We start from the raw sequence: 13,164 nt of genomic DNA, 5'->3' as shown, positions 1-13,164 counted from the left end.
CAGAACTGTGGATCAGAACAAGGAGTCACATCGGGACCAGCACCAGTGTCATGGCTCCCTCCCTCAGCCACAGGGCTTCTTGCTACCCTGGGGCCTTCAATCCTCTGACTTCTGCCTAAGTCTCTTCCTCAGTAGACCACACTGCATTGGAGATGGTTCCCAGCCTCCTGCTTATCTTTATTACAGCCTAAAATTTCTTATTTTTATTATTTTATTTATGTGTACGGTGTTGTACCTGTGTGTGTGTCTGTCTACTACATGTGTGCCTGGTGCCCCCAGAGACCAGAAAGATCATCAAATTCGCTGAAACTAGAGCTACAGACTGTTTTGAGCTACTATGTGGGTGCTGGGGATCAAATCTTGGTCCTGTAGTCAGTATTCTTAACTGCTGAGCTGTCTCTCCGGCCCTTAGAATTTTCTATATAAATTTGTTGTTGTTGTTTATTACTCTCTGCTACACACTGAACTTGTGGGACAGCTGCTGTTTTGTCCCCAGGGCTGTCTGCCTCACTGATAGAGCTCAGAAATGGTCTCCTACGTAAACACAGAGAGGTTTCAGAAGGCCTGTTGATGAGTGCCCAGATTAACGCCTTAGCCAGAGAGCTCTGGACACTCCATCGCACCTCAGCCTGTCTCCTCATCCCACACAGTCACCACAAAACCTACACTACCTGGTTCCCTGCTCATGCCGTGCCTGCTTCTAGCAGAGACCCTGGGATCCCGAGTGGCTCACTCTGCCTTGATGTAGCCTGTAAGGCACCAGAGAAGGCAGCCATCAGCCCCTAGAGGCAATGGACTAACAGCTGCCATCTGAAGCCAGAGAGGAGCCCCCACCCCCCCTCCAGGCTGCAAAACAGTGGAGGTGTCCTTGTGGCAGGATCTGGGCAGCTTCCTCAGGAAGCTGACAGTCACTTAGATGGAGCTCAGGACTAAGGAAAGGTTGAGCTCTCCCTAAATGTGGAGTCCAAATCTGGCTGGGGAGGAGTACAATGAGGAGCTGGAGCACCGGTCATTGCTAAGCAATTGTGCTCTCTCCATTACAAACCTAATCCAAGTTCCATGGAAAAACCATAGAATGGCGGGGGGGGGGGGGGGGGGGGGGGGGGGGGGAGGGGAGGGAGAGAGAGAGAGAGAGAGAGCACTCAGGTGCCGCCTACCTGATCAGCTGAACCATCTCCACTACTCGAGGACAAGCAGTATGTAGCTGAGTCCCACATCCTTTATGTGTGTCAGCTGTTCTTGGTGGTACTGCAGAATTTCAGATCAGGTTAAAGAAATGAATTGTGTGCCAGCTCTGAGCCACAGAGCTGCTGGGATAGCCCCTGTCCCTAGCTCCAGAGGAGGCAGACACTCAACTCTTGTTAGAGTCAGCAACTCAATGAGCAGCATCTTAAAGCCTGGGGCCTGGTGGGAAATACAGACTCAGGCTCATCCCTGCCTGTTCAGGGACCACACTCTGCCTTGAGGATTCCCACTGCCTTCCCTCTGCTCTTGGAACCTCATCTCAGACATCGCTATAGGCCACCAGGCTTCTCTCAGGAGTGAGGCTCAGACTCTGCAGGCATCAGAGGGACTCCCTTCAGCCCTAAGCTTCCCTTCAGTTTAAGCTTCACAGCTCAAACTGATGGTTGGAAAAAGGATGGGATGGAGGCGTGGTCTAAATCACTGCCGACCACACCAGGACTGCACAAAGGTCTCAGAGACTGGTAGACTTAGGTGACTTGGAGCATCAGGTGGCTAGACAAGAGTCCACCCAGGCAACCTGACTCTAATGCCCCGACNCCCCCCCCCCGCCCCCTAATCCTCCCGGAAACCCCCATTCTCGACCTGGCCATGGGAGCTCGCCCTTTCTACCCTGCCTCACCACCCCACCCCACCGGAGGCTCTCGCCCCGCCTGGCTTAGCCCCGCCCCCTCTATCTCCTCCACCCTCCCCCTCCCCCTAGCCTGAGGGCGGGCGCCGACTTCGTACAGCAATTGAGTGAGCGCTCTGCTTTTTGAGCTCGAGGGCGCTGCCTAACCGCGAAGTACCGCCGCCTCGTCCGCCCCGGCGTGGGTATCCTGTCCTGCACAGGTCTGTCGCTTCTTCCCGCTGTCTCTGCGCGCAGCCCAGGCCTGGGGTCCCGCCTTTCGCCCCCTGCTTGCAGCTCCCAAGCTCCTCTGGGCATCTACGGGGCTCACCTGCCTCTGCCCCAGCCTCTCTCGCGTCTGCTCCCCAACCTCAGAGCTTCATCCTTTTGCCTCTGTCTCGGAGACTCGGAGGCCTCCCGGTGTGCTTGGGTCAGGTCAGAAGCCACAAAGAACCCAGACATCTCCCTCTGCCTATGCGCCCCTCGTCTCTCCATGGCGCGCGCGTTCTGTGCCAGGGAGGGTTGTGAACTGGGTGAGCCCAGAGGCCTCAGAACCACGGTCCCGGAGGGAAAGTGGAAGGGCGCAGAGATAACATCAGGCAGGCTAGGAGGTCTGCAGCTGGACGCCGAGGGTGGGGGACGGTCGGGGAGGAGAACAGCAGCGTACGCATTTGGGTCCGCTGGCGGCCGGCAGAGTGGTGTCAACCATGGGGCTGCGGCCTGGCACGTATAGTCGCCCTGCAGGATCTGAGTTCCCCGGGGTTGTTTGTGCCAGAGCAGGAAATCTGGGTACACCCTTTCCCTCTGGGAATCGAGTCCCCACATGGCCATTGCGGGGCACTTCTGTCTCATGAGTCCCCCAGTCCTCTAGTCATAACGCTCCCCTACGTGGGATGGAGAATGTCCTAGAACTTTCTTTGATGTTCAAGGCCCTTCCCTTCCCTGCCATCGGCTGTGTGACTTAGGGTTATGAGAACTAGAACCCAGGTGCCCGAAGTCAGATGGTGGGACTGTTGCTGAGCAACAGAATGCATCGCAGGGTCGGGTGGGATGCACTGGAGCCTCCAGTAGCAGCAATGACCAACCATAAGTGGGCATTGGTTTGGTTTCCCATAACGTAAAGGCTCAGATTTCTGAGGAAAGGGGCTGGAAATGGGAGTAGCTTTCTTCAGGGCAGGGAGACCCATTGAGCCCCTTAGATGGGTTTGTGCAATCCTGGCCTCCCTGTTGGTCCAACTGCCTAACTTTCCCCCTGCCGTGGCCCAGGCTGCCTCCAGAAGTGTTCTGAGGTGGAGAGTGTTTGGGAAAAGGCAGCAGGGGGGGGTCGTCGTTAATTGCTGTGGACAGGGATGGGGTGGGGTGGGGTGGGGGTGTGGCTCCAGCCCCATCCTCAGCAGAACAGGAGAGGGGGGAGAAGCTTACAGGATGGGCGATTTGACAGTTGCAGCTCCAGATACATCAGGGTCCAGTCGAACATCAAGGTCTCAAAGATCACAGGGCAGGTACTAGGGTGAGGTGGGCAGGGCCAGCACCTGCTAGGGACGGGACATCAATGGGGTTGGACTCTGATGTGAAACCCCCTCCTTCACCCCTCCCTCCCACAATTGAAACAGCCTGGGGGGCAGCAATTTTTCCCTGAACATGTTATCCCTGTGAATAAAAAATTTGCTCTTTTAAAAATGGTTCTTGTAGAATTATATCCCAAGAGACAGGCACAGCTCTAGGGCCTATTTTGTTCTTTGTGGCTCTGAGATTGGTTGGGAGTTGTAGTGTTTGCACAGACAGCAAGGGCTGGTGGCCTGCTAAGCCATTCCCGGGCTCAGGGTAGCAGTGAGAAGGGGTGGGCCAGAGAGCAGCCTCAGAGGAGCCCAGAGAAACTGAGAGCTTGACTTCAGGTCAAGACATGTGTTCAAGAACTACTACCTCAAGCCAGAGCCTCTTCAGGAGGCCTGGAGCCCATCAGCCCCCCCCCCCCCAATCAGTGGACAGCCTGTCTTCAGGGACTGAGTTATCAGCTTCATCAAACTCATTTCAGGTCCCTTGGTTGGTCTTTCTGGGAGAGGTGACCCACAAGTCTGCAGCAGTTCCGTGCATATTGGTCTCCTGAACTGACATTTCAGGACTCCTGGCTGGCTCTAAACCATGGCCCTTTTTAGGAGAGGTCTCCATGGCTGTCCATGGGACATGTGAGCATAACTTTTAAAGTGCCATAAAGATACTTCCTGAGACCAGCCCCTGGGAGCCAACCTCTGTGAGCCAATGAGCAGTTCCACCTACTGAGCTCCAAGGAGGCTCCTCTAACATTGTCTTTTTAAGGTATTTATTTATGTGTGTGTGTGTATGGTGCCCTCATGTATATCTATGTACCACATGCAGGCAGTGCTGTGCATGTAGAAACCACAAGAGGGCCTCAATCCCCTGGGATCTGGGTTATAGACAGTTGTGAGCTGTCATGTTAAGTGCTGGGAATCGAACCTGGGTTCCTCTGGAAGGGCAACCAGTGCTCTTAAACACTGAGCCATGTCTTCAGCCTTTCCCTTTCTTTCTTTCTTTCTTTTTTTTTGTTTTTTTGTTTTTTGAGACAGGGTTTCTCTGTATAGCCCTGGCTGTCCTGGAACTCACTTTGTAGACCAGACTGGCCTCGAACTCAGAAATCCACCTGCCTCTGCCTCCCGAGTGCTGGGATTAAAGGCATGTGCCACCACGCCTGGCTACCTTTCCCTTTCTTAATACCAGGCCTCATGTGTCCCAGGCTGGCCTCAAACTTACTATGTGATCAGGAATGACCTTGATCTTGGAATGACCTTGAGTTTGAGCTTCTGATCCTCTGACCCCGCCTCTCGCAGGTGCTGGGATCGCAGGCCTATGCTAGCACATCTGTTTTATGCATTGCTAGGAATTGAACCATGCATGCCAGGCAATCACTCTACATCCCTAGGCCTACGCTCGGTCTTTTTATTAGATAAGGTTTATCATGCACCTCTTATCTTTGCTGACGGAATAGAACTGTCATTCTCGCTGTTTGTAGTGTTTCCATGATGTGGCCTGCGATATTCTTCCGGGTTTTCTCTTTACGTATGCTCTGCGGCTCAGAGTTGATAATGGTGTATTGTGATCTCATCCTACTAGAGACATGATTGGCCAGGAGGAGGCGTCTGGCATCCTCTCTGTGAGATGAAGGCTCATCCTTCCCCGTTATCCTTGTGGTCCCTGTTTGGTCTTCCTGTCTCTTCCACGTATGCATTTTCTCAGCATCCCTCCGTATAGCCTGCCTCACCAATTCTCTCCTCAACACTATCTAGATATCTAGATTAGAATTAGTTGTGGGTTTTGTGGGCTTCCTTTTTTCTTAGTTATTTATTTAAATGACCCTATTTTTCATTTTTTAAAAAAGATTTTTTTGTTTTATTTTTGATTATGTGCGGTTGTGTACATGTAAGTACAGATGTTCATGGCAGCCAGAGGTATCAGATCCCTTGGAGCTAGAGTTACGGGCAGTTGTGAGCTGCCTAAGTGCTGGGAATCAAAATTGGGTCCTCTGCAAGAACAGTCTGCACTTTTACCAGATAAGCCGCCTCTCCCAGCACTAAGTGACTGCACTTTTCATGCCCAAAGTCTGTGACTTGAAGGTTTGTGTGGGGGAGGGGTGGGAACTGTTCTCTTTACCCCTCACTCCTTGTAATATTTTATCCATACTTTACTCAAAGATCTTGCACTTACTGAAACATGCTCAAGGCATGCTAGTTAACTTATTTTGTTTCACCCTTTCCTGGCCAGTCCGCTGCCGGCCACTTTCCTCTTGGCTTTCCAGGTCATATCCTTAGCATCCACGTACCTTGCGGTCTTGGGAATGCTGGTTCATTGGCTTCATTTCCTTGCTGCTGCTGCTGCTGCTGCTGCTGCTGCTGCTGCTAACTCTAGGATCCCTCTCTCTGGCCTGCCTTTCCTTGTTCCTCAGATGGTGGTTGTTTCTGCTTGATCCTGGTCACCCCAGGACTAGGTCCTGCCCTGACAGCTACTGAAGTGTTCCATGTCTGCTATGGCTCAGGCCACTGCAGATCAGCTGAGCAGGCCTGCGTACCTGAGGGCAACCTGGCTCAGCCGAGGACTCCTGCCTCTCCATGGCCTGTTCCTGGCCTGTGGCCTTCCAACACTTCAGTTCCATGATGGTTCTACCATAGGGACCGACCCTGCCCCTCTCCTTCTTCCCAAGTGATGGAGGCATTTATTTCCTCCTGGGCATCTTTGTTTTTATGAAAGACTTCAAGCACAAAGAACCACAAAGCAAGGGCGCAAGTGTGGGCACCTGCCACTCATCTGTCAGGCTATCCTCCCACACCTGCCTCTCTATCTTCTCCACAAAGCCCACGCACCTGCCCTGTGTTCCAACTCTGCTTCCCATGGGTTGTGTGCCCCATCCTATGCTATGCCCACAGCCTAGTGTCTTCCCATTGGCTGTTATTTCTGCTCCATGTGTTTGCCTCCCTGCTGTAGGCACCTTCCAGTTGCGTACTATGCACTAAGCCTGGGGTTTAAGGATGTCTGCCATTGCTGAGCAGGAGGCAGACTTTGCCCTGGACAGGTAGTACACATCAACCCAGTCTCTTTAGGGATGAGAAGTGGGCCAGCCACTATGTCATATAGGGACCTCTGGAGTCATTGCTGCTTCTGAGAGCCTCGGGCTCTGCAGGGGGTAGAAACTGTCTACTGGGGGCAGCATTCCCTAAGCTCTCCAGGAGGGAAGGCCCTGCCCCAGAGAGAGTCCAGCCTTGGACTTACTAGCAGAACAGATCTGGGATGCTCCATGTGTTGGGTATAGTGGGCTCACCACAGCTATGGCATCTCTCCCTCTTCCTTCTCTATCAGCTACTTCTCCTTGTTGTCTGGGGACCCCTGGGGAGGTGATATCTTCTGAGCTCACATCACTCCTGAAATGCTGCCCTCAGGACTCTGAGAGATTTTGGAGAGAGTGCTGGATAGCAGAACAGAAGCCAAGCCAGGGAAGTCATGGGTTGTGGGTCCCAGGGCAGCCCCTGTAATGTCAGTGTCAACAGATAATGCCCCTCTTGGCTCCCCGAGCCACCCATCCTCCTGTCCCTGCAGTGGCTTCTTCTTCCTCTCTAGCTTGTTTTCCAAACAATTTGCTTAATGTGATTCCTGGTCAAGTTGAATGTGACTAAAGATGTTTTTACCCGTCACCGTCTGGCAGGCGGGCTGGGGACGACAGGAGGAAGGAATGCCTGAATGTGCCCACTAGTGACACCCTCTTCTCTTGCAGAGATACACGTGCTCTGGCATCCTGAAGCTGACAGCATGGAGTCCCTCTCTTTGGCTTCCACACCTAGCTGGAATGCCTCAGCTGCTTCCAGCGGTAGCCATAACTGGTCACTAGTGGACCCGGTGTCACCCATGGGAGCCCGGGCGGTATTAGTGCCTGTGCTCTACTTGTTGGTATGCACCGTGGGACTGGGTGGAAACACACTGGTCATCTATGTGGTGTTGCGGTACGCCAAGATGAAGACAGTTACTAACGTGTACATCCTGAACCTGGCCGTGGCTGACGTGTTGTTTATGTTGGGGCTTCCTTTCCTGGCAACACAGAATGCTGTCTCCTACTGGCCCTTTGGCTCCTTCTTGTGCCGCCTGGTCATGACACTGGACGGCATCAACCAGTTCACCAGTATCTTCTGCCTGATGGTCATGAGTGTTGACCGCTACCTGGCCGTGGTCCACCCTCTCCGCTCAGCCCGGTGGCGTCGCCCACGGGTAGCCAAGCTGGCCAGTGCTGCCGTCTGGGTCTTCTCGCTGCTCATGTCTCTGCCGCTCTTGGTCTTTGCGGATGTCCAGGAGGGCTGGGGCACCTGCAACCTGAGCTGGCCGGAGCCTGTGGGACTGTGGGGTGCAGCCTTCATCACTTACACGTCTGTACTGGGCTTCTTTGGGCCCCTGCTGGTCATCTGCTTGTGCTATTTGCTCATCGTAGTGAAGGTGAAGGCTGCAGGTATGCGTGTGGGCTCCTCACGGCGGAGGCGCTCAGAACGCAAGGTGACTCGCATGGTGGTGGTAGTGGTGCTGGTGTTCGTGGGCTGCTGGCTGCCTTTCTTCATTGTCAACATCGTCAACCTGGCCTTCACGCTGCCCGAGGAGCCCACCTCTGCCGGCCTCTACTTCTTTGTGGTGGTCCTGTCTTATGCCAATAGCTGTGCCAACCCCCTGCTCTATGGCTTTCTCTCTGATAACTTCCGTCAGAGTTTCCGGAAGGCTCTGTGCCTACGAAGAGGATACGGTATGGAGGATGCAGATGCCATAGATCCACGGCCAGACAAGAGTGGGCAGCCACAGGCCACACTGCCCACACGCAGCTGTGAGGCCAACGGGCTCATGCAGACCAGCAGGCTTTGAGTGTCCCAGTAACACCTGGGGGTGTCCTGCGGGGCCTCTGTGGTGTTGTCTTCTGGGATATGAGAGTTTGCTGAGATGCACTCGCCCCCAGGCCTACAAGTTGGACTCCTCTTGGTGGCAGTGTGAAGACAGCTGTCTGCGGCTAAGCCATGGGTAACTGATCATCTCTCTCACCAAAACGTTCTGCTAGACCAGGGTCTGAGAGATGGGAGATCATGTGATAGGCTTGACAGGGAGAAAGGGCTGGATTTTGCCCCTGAAAATATTCAGGCACCTTCACCTGTACTGTGGCATAATTTTTGTCAGCCTCTCAGGCCAAGAAGCAATTTTCCAGAAGAGAGCCAAGAAATGATTCTCTTGTAGACTATTGGTGTGTGCTGGCGATTACCCACCCTGAAGCTGTGCTGGCCTGCTGGCCCTCAGCCACTGTTCCTTGTTCTGGTCAGCGTGGGAGACAAATGAAAGGTATCCATGTGTGTTCAGCCCCAGCCTCTGCGATCCTGCAGCTACATGTACTTCGAGGCGACAGTTTTAACAAAGATGCACTGGCCCTGATGAAACCTTGGGCCCTATTCTGGCTGCTTCCCATCTTTCTCCAGCACAAGGAAAAGCAAGGTCTTGGCCTTTATGATGGGAGCAGGTAGGCGGGGCAGACGCATGGTGAAGACTGGGAAGAGAATGGACACACTACGATCTGGTCTCTGCACAGTGGCCCAGTGGAGAGGGTTCTACTGAGGTTGAGAGACTGGGGCTGAGAGACTACGAGGACACACAGGGGGCTTAACAGCCTTCCATCTCTTTAAGGCAGGTTGCTGGGGCTCTGTCCCTGGAGAAGGAGCAGGGTGAGCAGGTAGCAGGCAGGAACAAACAGCAGAGCCTGGAAAGACCTACCATGCGAGAGAGTGCAAATGCCAGCCAGTGCCAGGGAGGGCCAAGTCTCTGGGGAATCTGTGATCCCACCTCAGCAGCTTCTCTACGCCAGACCCAGAATGTGCTCAAAGCCCCCATGTCCACATTTTGCCCTGGTGTCCCCGGGGCTGGAGAAAGAAGTTAATCCTACTATTTATTCTTCTGCCCTGGGCTGCCCTGCCTGGCATGCCTGGCTCCCTGGGAGGGTGCAGAGACCAGGACAGCAGGACCAGGCAGAGGGAAGGCTGAGGGGGTTTCTCTGTCTCAAATGTGACCCCTCCCCAGGCAAATGCTAGCCCTGTAAGCTCATCCCTCATAATGAGGGCACTTGTGCTCCACAACCTGCCTCTGAATAAATTAGAAAATAAGCTGTTACGTTCTTTTCCGAAGCAAATATTGCCCGTGGAACCAAGTGAAGGCAGCGTAAAGCAGAGAGCTCCACACGGTGCAACGTCACCAGTTCCCCGAGAACTGACCCCAGGCAAGGCAGGTAAAGGGCAATCCCAGATGGTGGTCCTGGCCTCGGCTCTCAGGAGCTGGTGGCAGAATCCACCCTAACCACCATGTCAGCATCCCGAGGAGGAGGAGGAAGTGTCCAGAGGAAACTGAGGCCGCTTTATCCCCCAGCCTCTGCCCACCTGGGATCGTGTGGTAAAGGAGACCCATACTAAATGGCCCAAGAGAATTAGCAGAGGGCTCAGATCTCTGTCAATGGTTTTGACAAAGGGGGTTCCTGACCAGGCAAGAGTGCCCTCAGGAATACAGATGTAATAGTTAACCAGCACAGTCCTGAAGGGAGCTAAGGGGCTAACATGCCCCATGAAGCTGGACCTAGGGATGGCATGAGGGTGCTTCTTAGATTATCCTTGGTAGAGCTTCCCTTATACCTCTACGCACCCTGTTCTCCATCTTGCCAGTCCTGAAGCCCCATATGGCAGGCAGCAGCATCCAGAACCCAGCCCTAAGAGAGCCTGTACCTCACTCCATCCTCATACCACAACAGGGCTGCAGTGTGGCCACACTCTTGGGACCTTTTCCCCTGCCCTGGTCAAGTGCATACCATCCCTGCCCCCAGACCCAAACTACTAGTACACAACTCCCCTTCTCAAGCCTCCCTGGTGGCCCTGGGGCCAGCACAGTCAGTTCTCTGCTCCCCGCAGCGAGGCTGAAAGAGTCTTCTGACAGAGAGAACCACGCATGTGAGATCTCAGAAGTCAAGAAACACAGGCAAGCTCAGCCTCCTGCCAGAATAGGCAGGAGTGTCAGGGACAGGTTGCAGCAAGAAAGGAGAATATGTGCAATTCCAACTCTGCCTCAAGGGCCTCATCATGGACCACCTGCAAGTGAGGATGGGCTTCAATGACACTGGAGGAGGCAAGAGCCAGGGTGTGCATAGTATACAGATGTTAGGTTATCCAGGAACAGGATAAGATGTGACGTGGGCAAGCTGGGTGAGGAAGATGGAGCTACCAAGAGGGTGCCTGGTAAGGGTTCAGGTGGTAACCCCAGACTGGTTCCTGGCTAGGGTGCATGGTAGGGAAAGACTCAGGATTGAGAAATATGTGGGATATTCTGGAAGGTTCTATGCAGCTCAAACTTGGCTGGTATGAATGGGCAGAGCAGACAAGGCCCTAGCAGGAGACAGGATTCAGAGGCACCTGTATTAAAGGTCTGAAGGGTGTCCAGGAGAGCCATGGGCCCTGGACACTCTGAGGGCTGAGAATGTCCTCTACTGGAGCCACGGGGAGTTGTAGGGGTGGCACAAAGCAAACATCTTGGGGCCACGGTGGTGATCTGCTGATCTACTTTATGGCTCTGTCTGCATCCGTGAGTTTTATTGGACACTGGGTTTAGTGACAGAGTGACCCTGCCCAGGAAATCCAGCCTGTGGGGCAGGGTCGAGGATGAAGAGGGGGACAGGAGATGACTGTTTGCCCGGCTGGGTGAGGCGCAGGCTGGAAACAGAGCTAACAATGAAACTCCCCTTAATAGAGCCATGTCACAGCGGCTCCTCTACCCACTCTCTGTCAGCAGGAGTAATGTCAGCATTCTCGGGGCAGATCCTGGGTTGTCCCTATCAGGCACCACTTTCAGGTGTCTTAGAGAGGAAGGACAGGTCAGTGAGTAAAGATGCCAGGCTACCACTGGCCCTGGTGGCTGGGGACACTGTTGTACTACTCCTAAGTAGGAGGCACAGAAAGATCTCAAGAGAGCAGGGCTGGTGATGGCCCTTCAGTCTCTTCTGTCCCCCCTCCCCACTTCAGGACCTGTCTCCATGATTCATGGGACCCTGTCCTCTGTGATGGGGAACAGGGGCCTCTTCATGGAGTGACAACAGAAAGGTTTCATGGAAGGACACATAATGCCTCTGGAAACGATGGGAGCTGTGTATGCTGAGATGATGGGAACTGTGTATGCTGAGACGATGGGAGATGTGTATGCTGAGACAGAAGACAGGGACAGAATCATCAGGTCCAGAAGAGAATAGAAGAGAGAGGTCCCATGCAGGAACAGCCAGGGACAGTGGCCTCCACCCTCTTTCCTTCCTGATCCCCCCTGGGCTTTCCACAGTCAGGCACAGCTAAAAGGGTCCATCACCATCCAGAGTGAGAACAGGCCAGTGGGAAGGGTGAGACTGGGCAGGCAAGCTGGAGATACGTGACCTTCCACTCTGATCATTGGAGGGGACACCTGTCCATCCGGCCCCTGATTTTCCTCCCTCCCACAAAGCATGAAGTTTCTGAGAAGGAGCCAATGGACAAGCCTATTACCTCAGAAGTCTGTGTCCTTGCTCCTAATTCAGCCCCAAGTAGTTACACTCGGTTTCCTAGAACAAGTCAGGTATGCTCCTCCTATCTGCCCAGCTGTGCTCCATCCCATGGCCCCCAGTAATGCCCTGTACTTCCTGTCAGTGGATCACACTTCACCAAGAACCTTATGTACATGCAATTGTTGTCCCGTTGCCAGTTTATGACACGAGCAATGTCCCCAAGGTTCATCCATGACAGGAGTCAGCATATCCTGAGCATGCTTCATGCTTGGCAGGCATGTGGACTGTGTCATCATTTGGGCTTGACAGTGTATAAACCAGATATGCTTGCATAGACCTAACCCTAGCAATTGGGTGATGGTAGAAGAAGGACCAGGAGCCAGGAGCTCAAGACCAGCCTCAAGCATATGGTGTGCTCAAGGCCAGTCTGGGTTACATGAGACCTGCTCTCAGTGTGTGTATGTGTGTGTGTGTGTGTATGTGTGTACTACACATGTCACATGTGTGCAGATGCCAATGGATACAAGAGAACATCCAAACTGGAGCTGGAGCTACAGGTGGTTGCAGGCTCCTGACATGGGCTTTGGGAACAGAACTCAGGTCCTGTGCAAGGACAGCATGCGCTCTTAACCACTAAGTCATCTCCCCAGCCTTGAGAATCACAATTTTGAGGCCAATCTCAAATACAGAAAGAGATGCTGTCCCCAAAAGGAGAGATGGAATGGAGGGGGAAGGAGGGAGATGAGGGGGGAGATAGGAGGATACTCTGTGATGCCACTTGATCAAGATGCCCAGGAGGGGCAGAGCCACGAAGTCACGAAGTCAAGAATGGAGTCCTACCACTAGGGCCCAGGAGGAGATTGGGTGGCCACCCATAAACACAGCCTCCTTGAAGGGCTGAATGGAGGCAGAGGCTTTCCAAGTTGTGTGTTAAATGCTTCCCAGGTGACTGCCACCAAGTAGGAACCGTCATGTTGTGTGAGTTTCAGCTAATGATTCAGGATTTTGTTTTGATGGGAATCCACTCAGCTGGAAGTCAAACACAAGACAAAGCTTCCTTGGCAGGAACATCACCAGAATGTCTGTGCACCTGGATTCTCTTCCTTCCTCCCTACCTGCCTGGCCTCAAACTCACAGAGATCTGCATCTGCCTCTGCCTCTGCCTCTGCCTCTGCCTCTGCCTCTGCCTCTGCCTCTGCCTCTGCCTCTGCCTCTGCCTCTGCCTCTGCCTCTG

At 53.6% G+C, this 13,164-nt stretch overlaps 1 protein-coding gene across 2 annotated transcripts; it reads left to right on the top strand.

Moving 5' to 3' along the window:
• The first annotated feature begins 1,907 nt into the window (after window positions 1–1,907).
• Sstr5 (somatostatin receptor 5) lies at window positions 1,908–9,534 on the top strand. 2 transcript variants are annotated; one of them, XM_021149757.1, is made up of 3 exons: window positions 1,908–2,073; window positions 4,006–4,165; window positions 7,128–9,534. In XM_021149757.1, exon 3 carries the CDS (start codon window positions 7,163–7,165, stop codon window positions 8,249–8,251), a length of 1,089 nt encoding a protein of 362 aa, XP_021005416.1. In that variant the 5' UTR covers window positions 1,908–2,073; window positions 4,006–4,165; window positions 7,128–7,162; the 3' UTR covers window positions 8,252–9,534. The 2 variants fall into 2 exon arrangements, with proteins under 2 accessions (XP_021005416.1, XP_021005417.1); XM_021149758.1 differs by lacking the exon at window positions 4,006–4,165.
• The last annotated feature ends 3,630 nt before the right edge of the window (window positions 9,535–13,164 follow it).

This window comes from Mus caroli, chromosome 17 (genome assembly GCF_900094665.2).
Source record: "Mus caroli chromosome 17, CAROLI_EIJ_v1.1, whole genome shotgun sequence".
In the NCBI taxonomy this organism is placed as follows: Eukaryota; Metazoa; Chordata; class Mammalia; order Rodentia; family Muridae; genus Mus; species Mus caroli.
Note: the sequence above shows the minus strand (reverse complement) of the source record. Positions and strands in the feature narration are given on the sequence as shown.

What these genes read in the sequence shown, in the direction of transcription:
- Sstr5 (XM_021149758.1), top strand. Translation starts at nt 7,163, where the DNA reads ATGGAGTCCCTCTCTTTGGCTTCCACACCTAGCTGGAATGCCTCAGCT.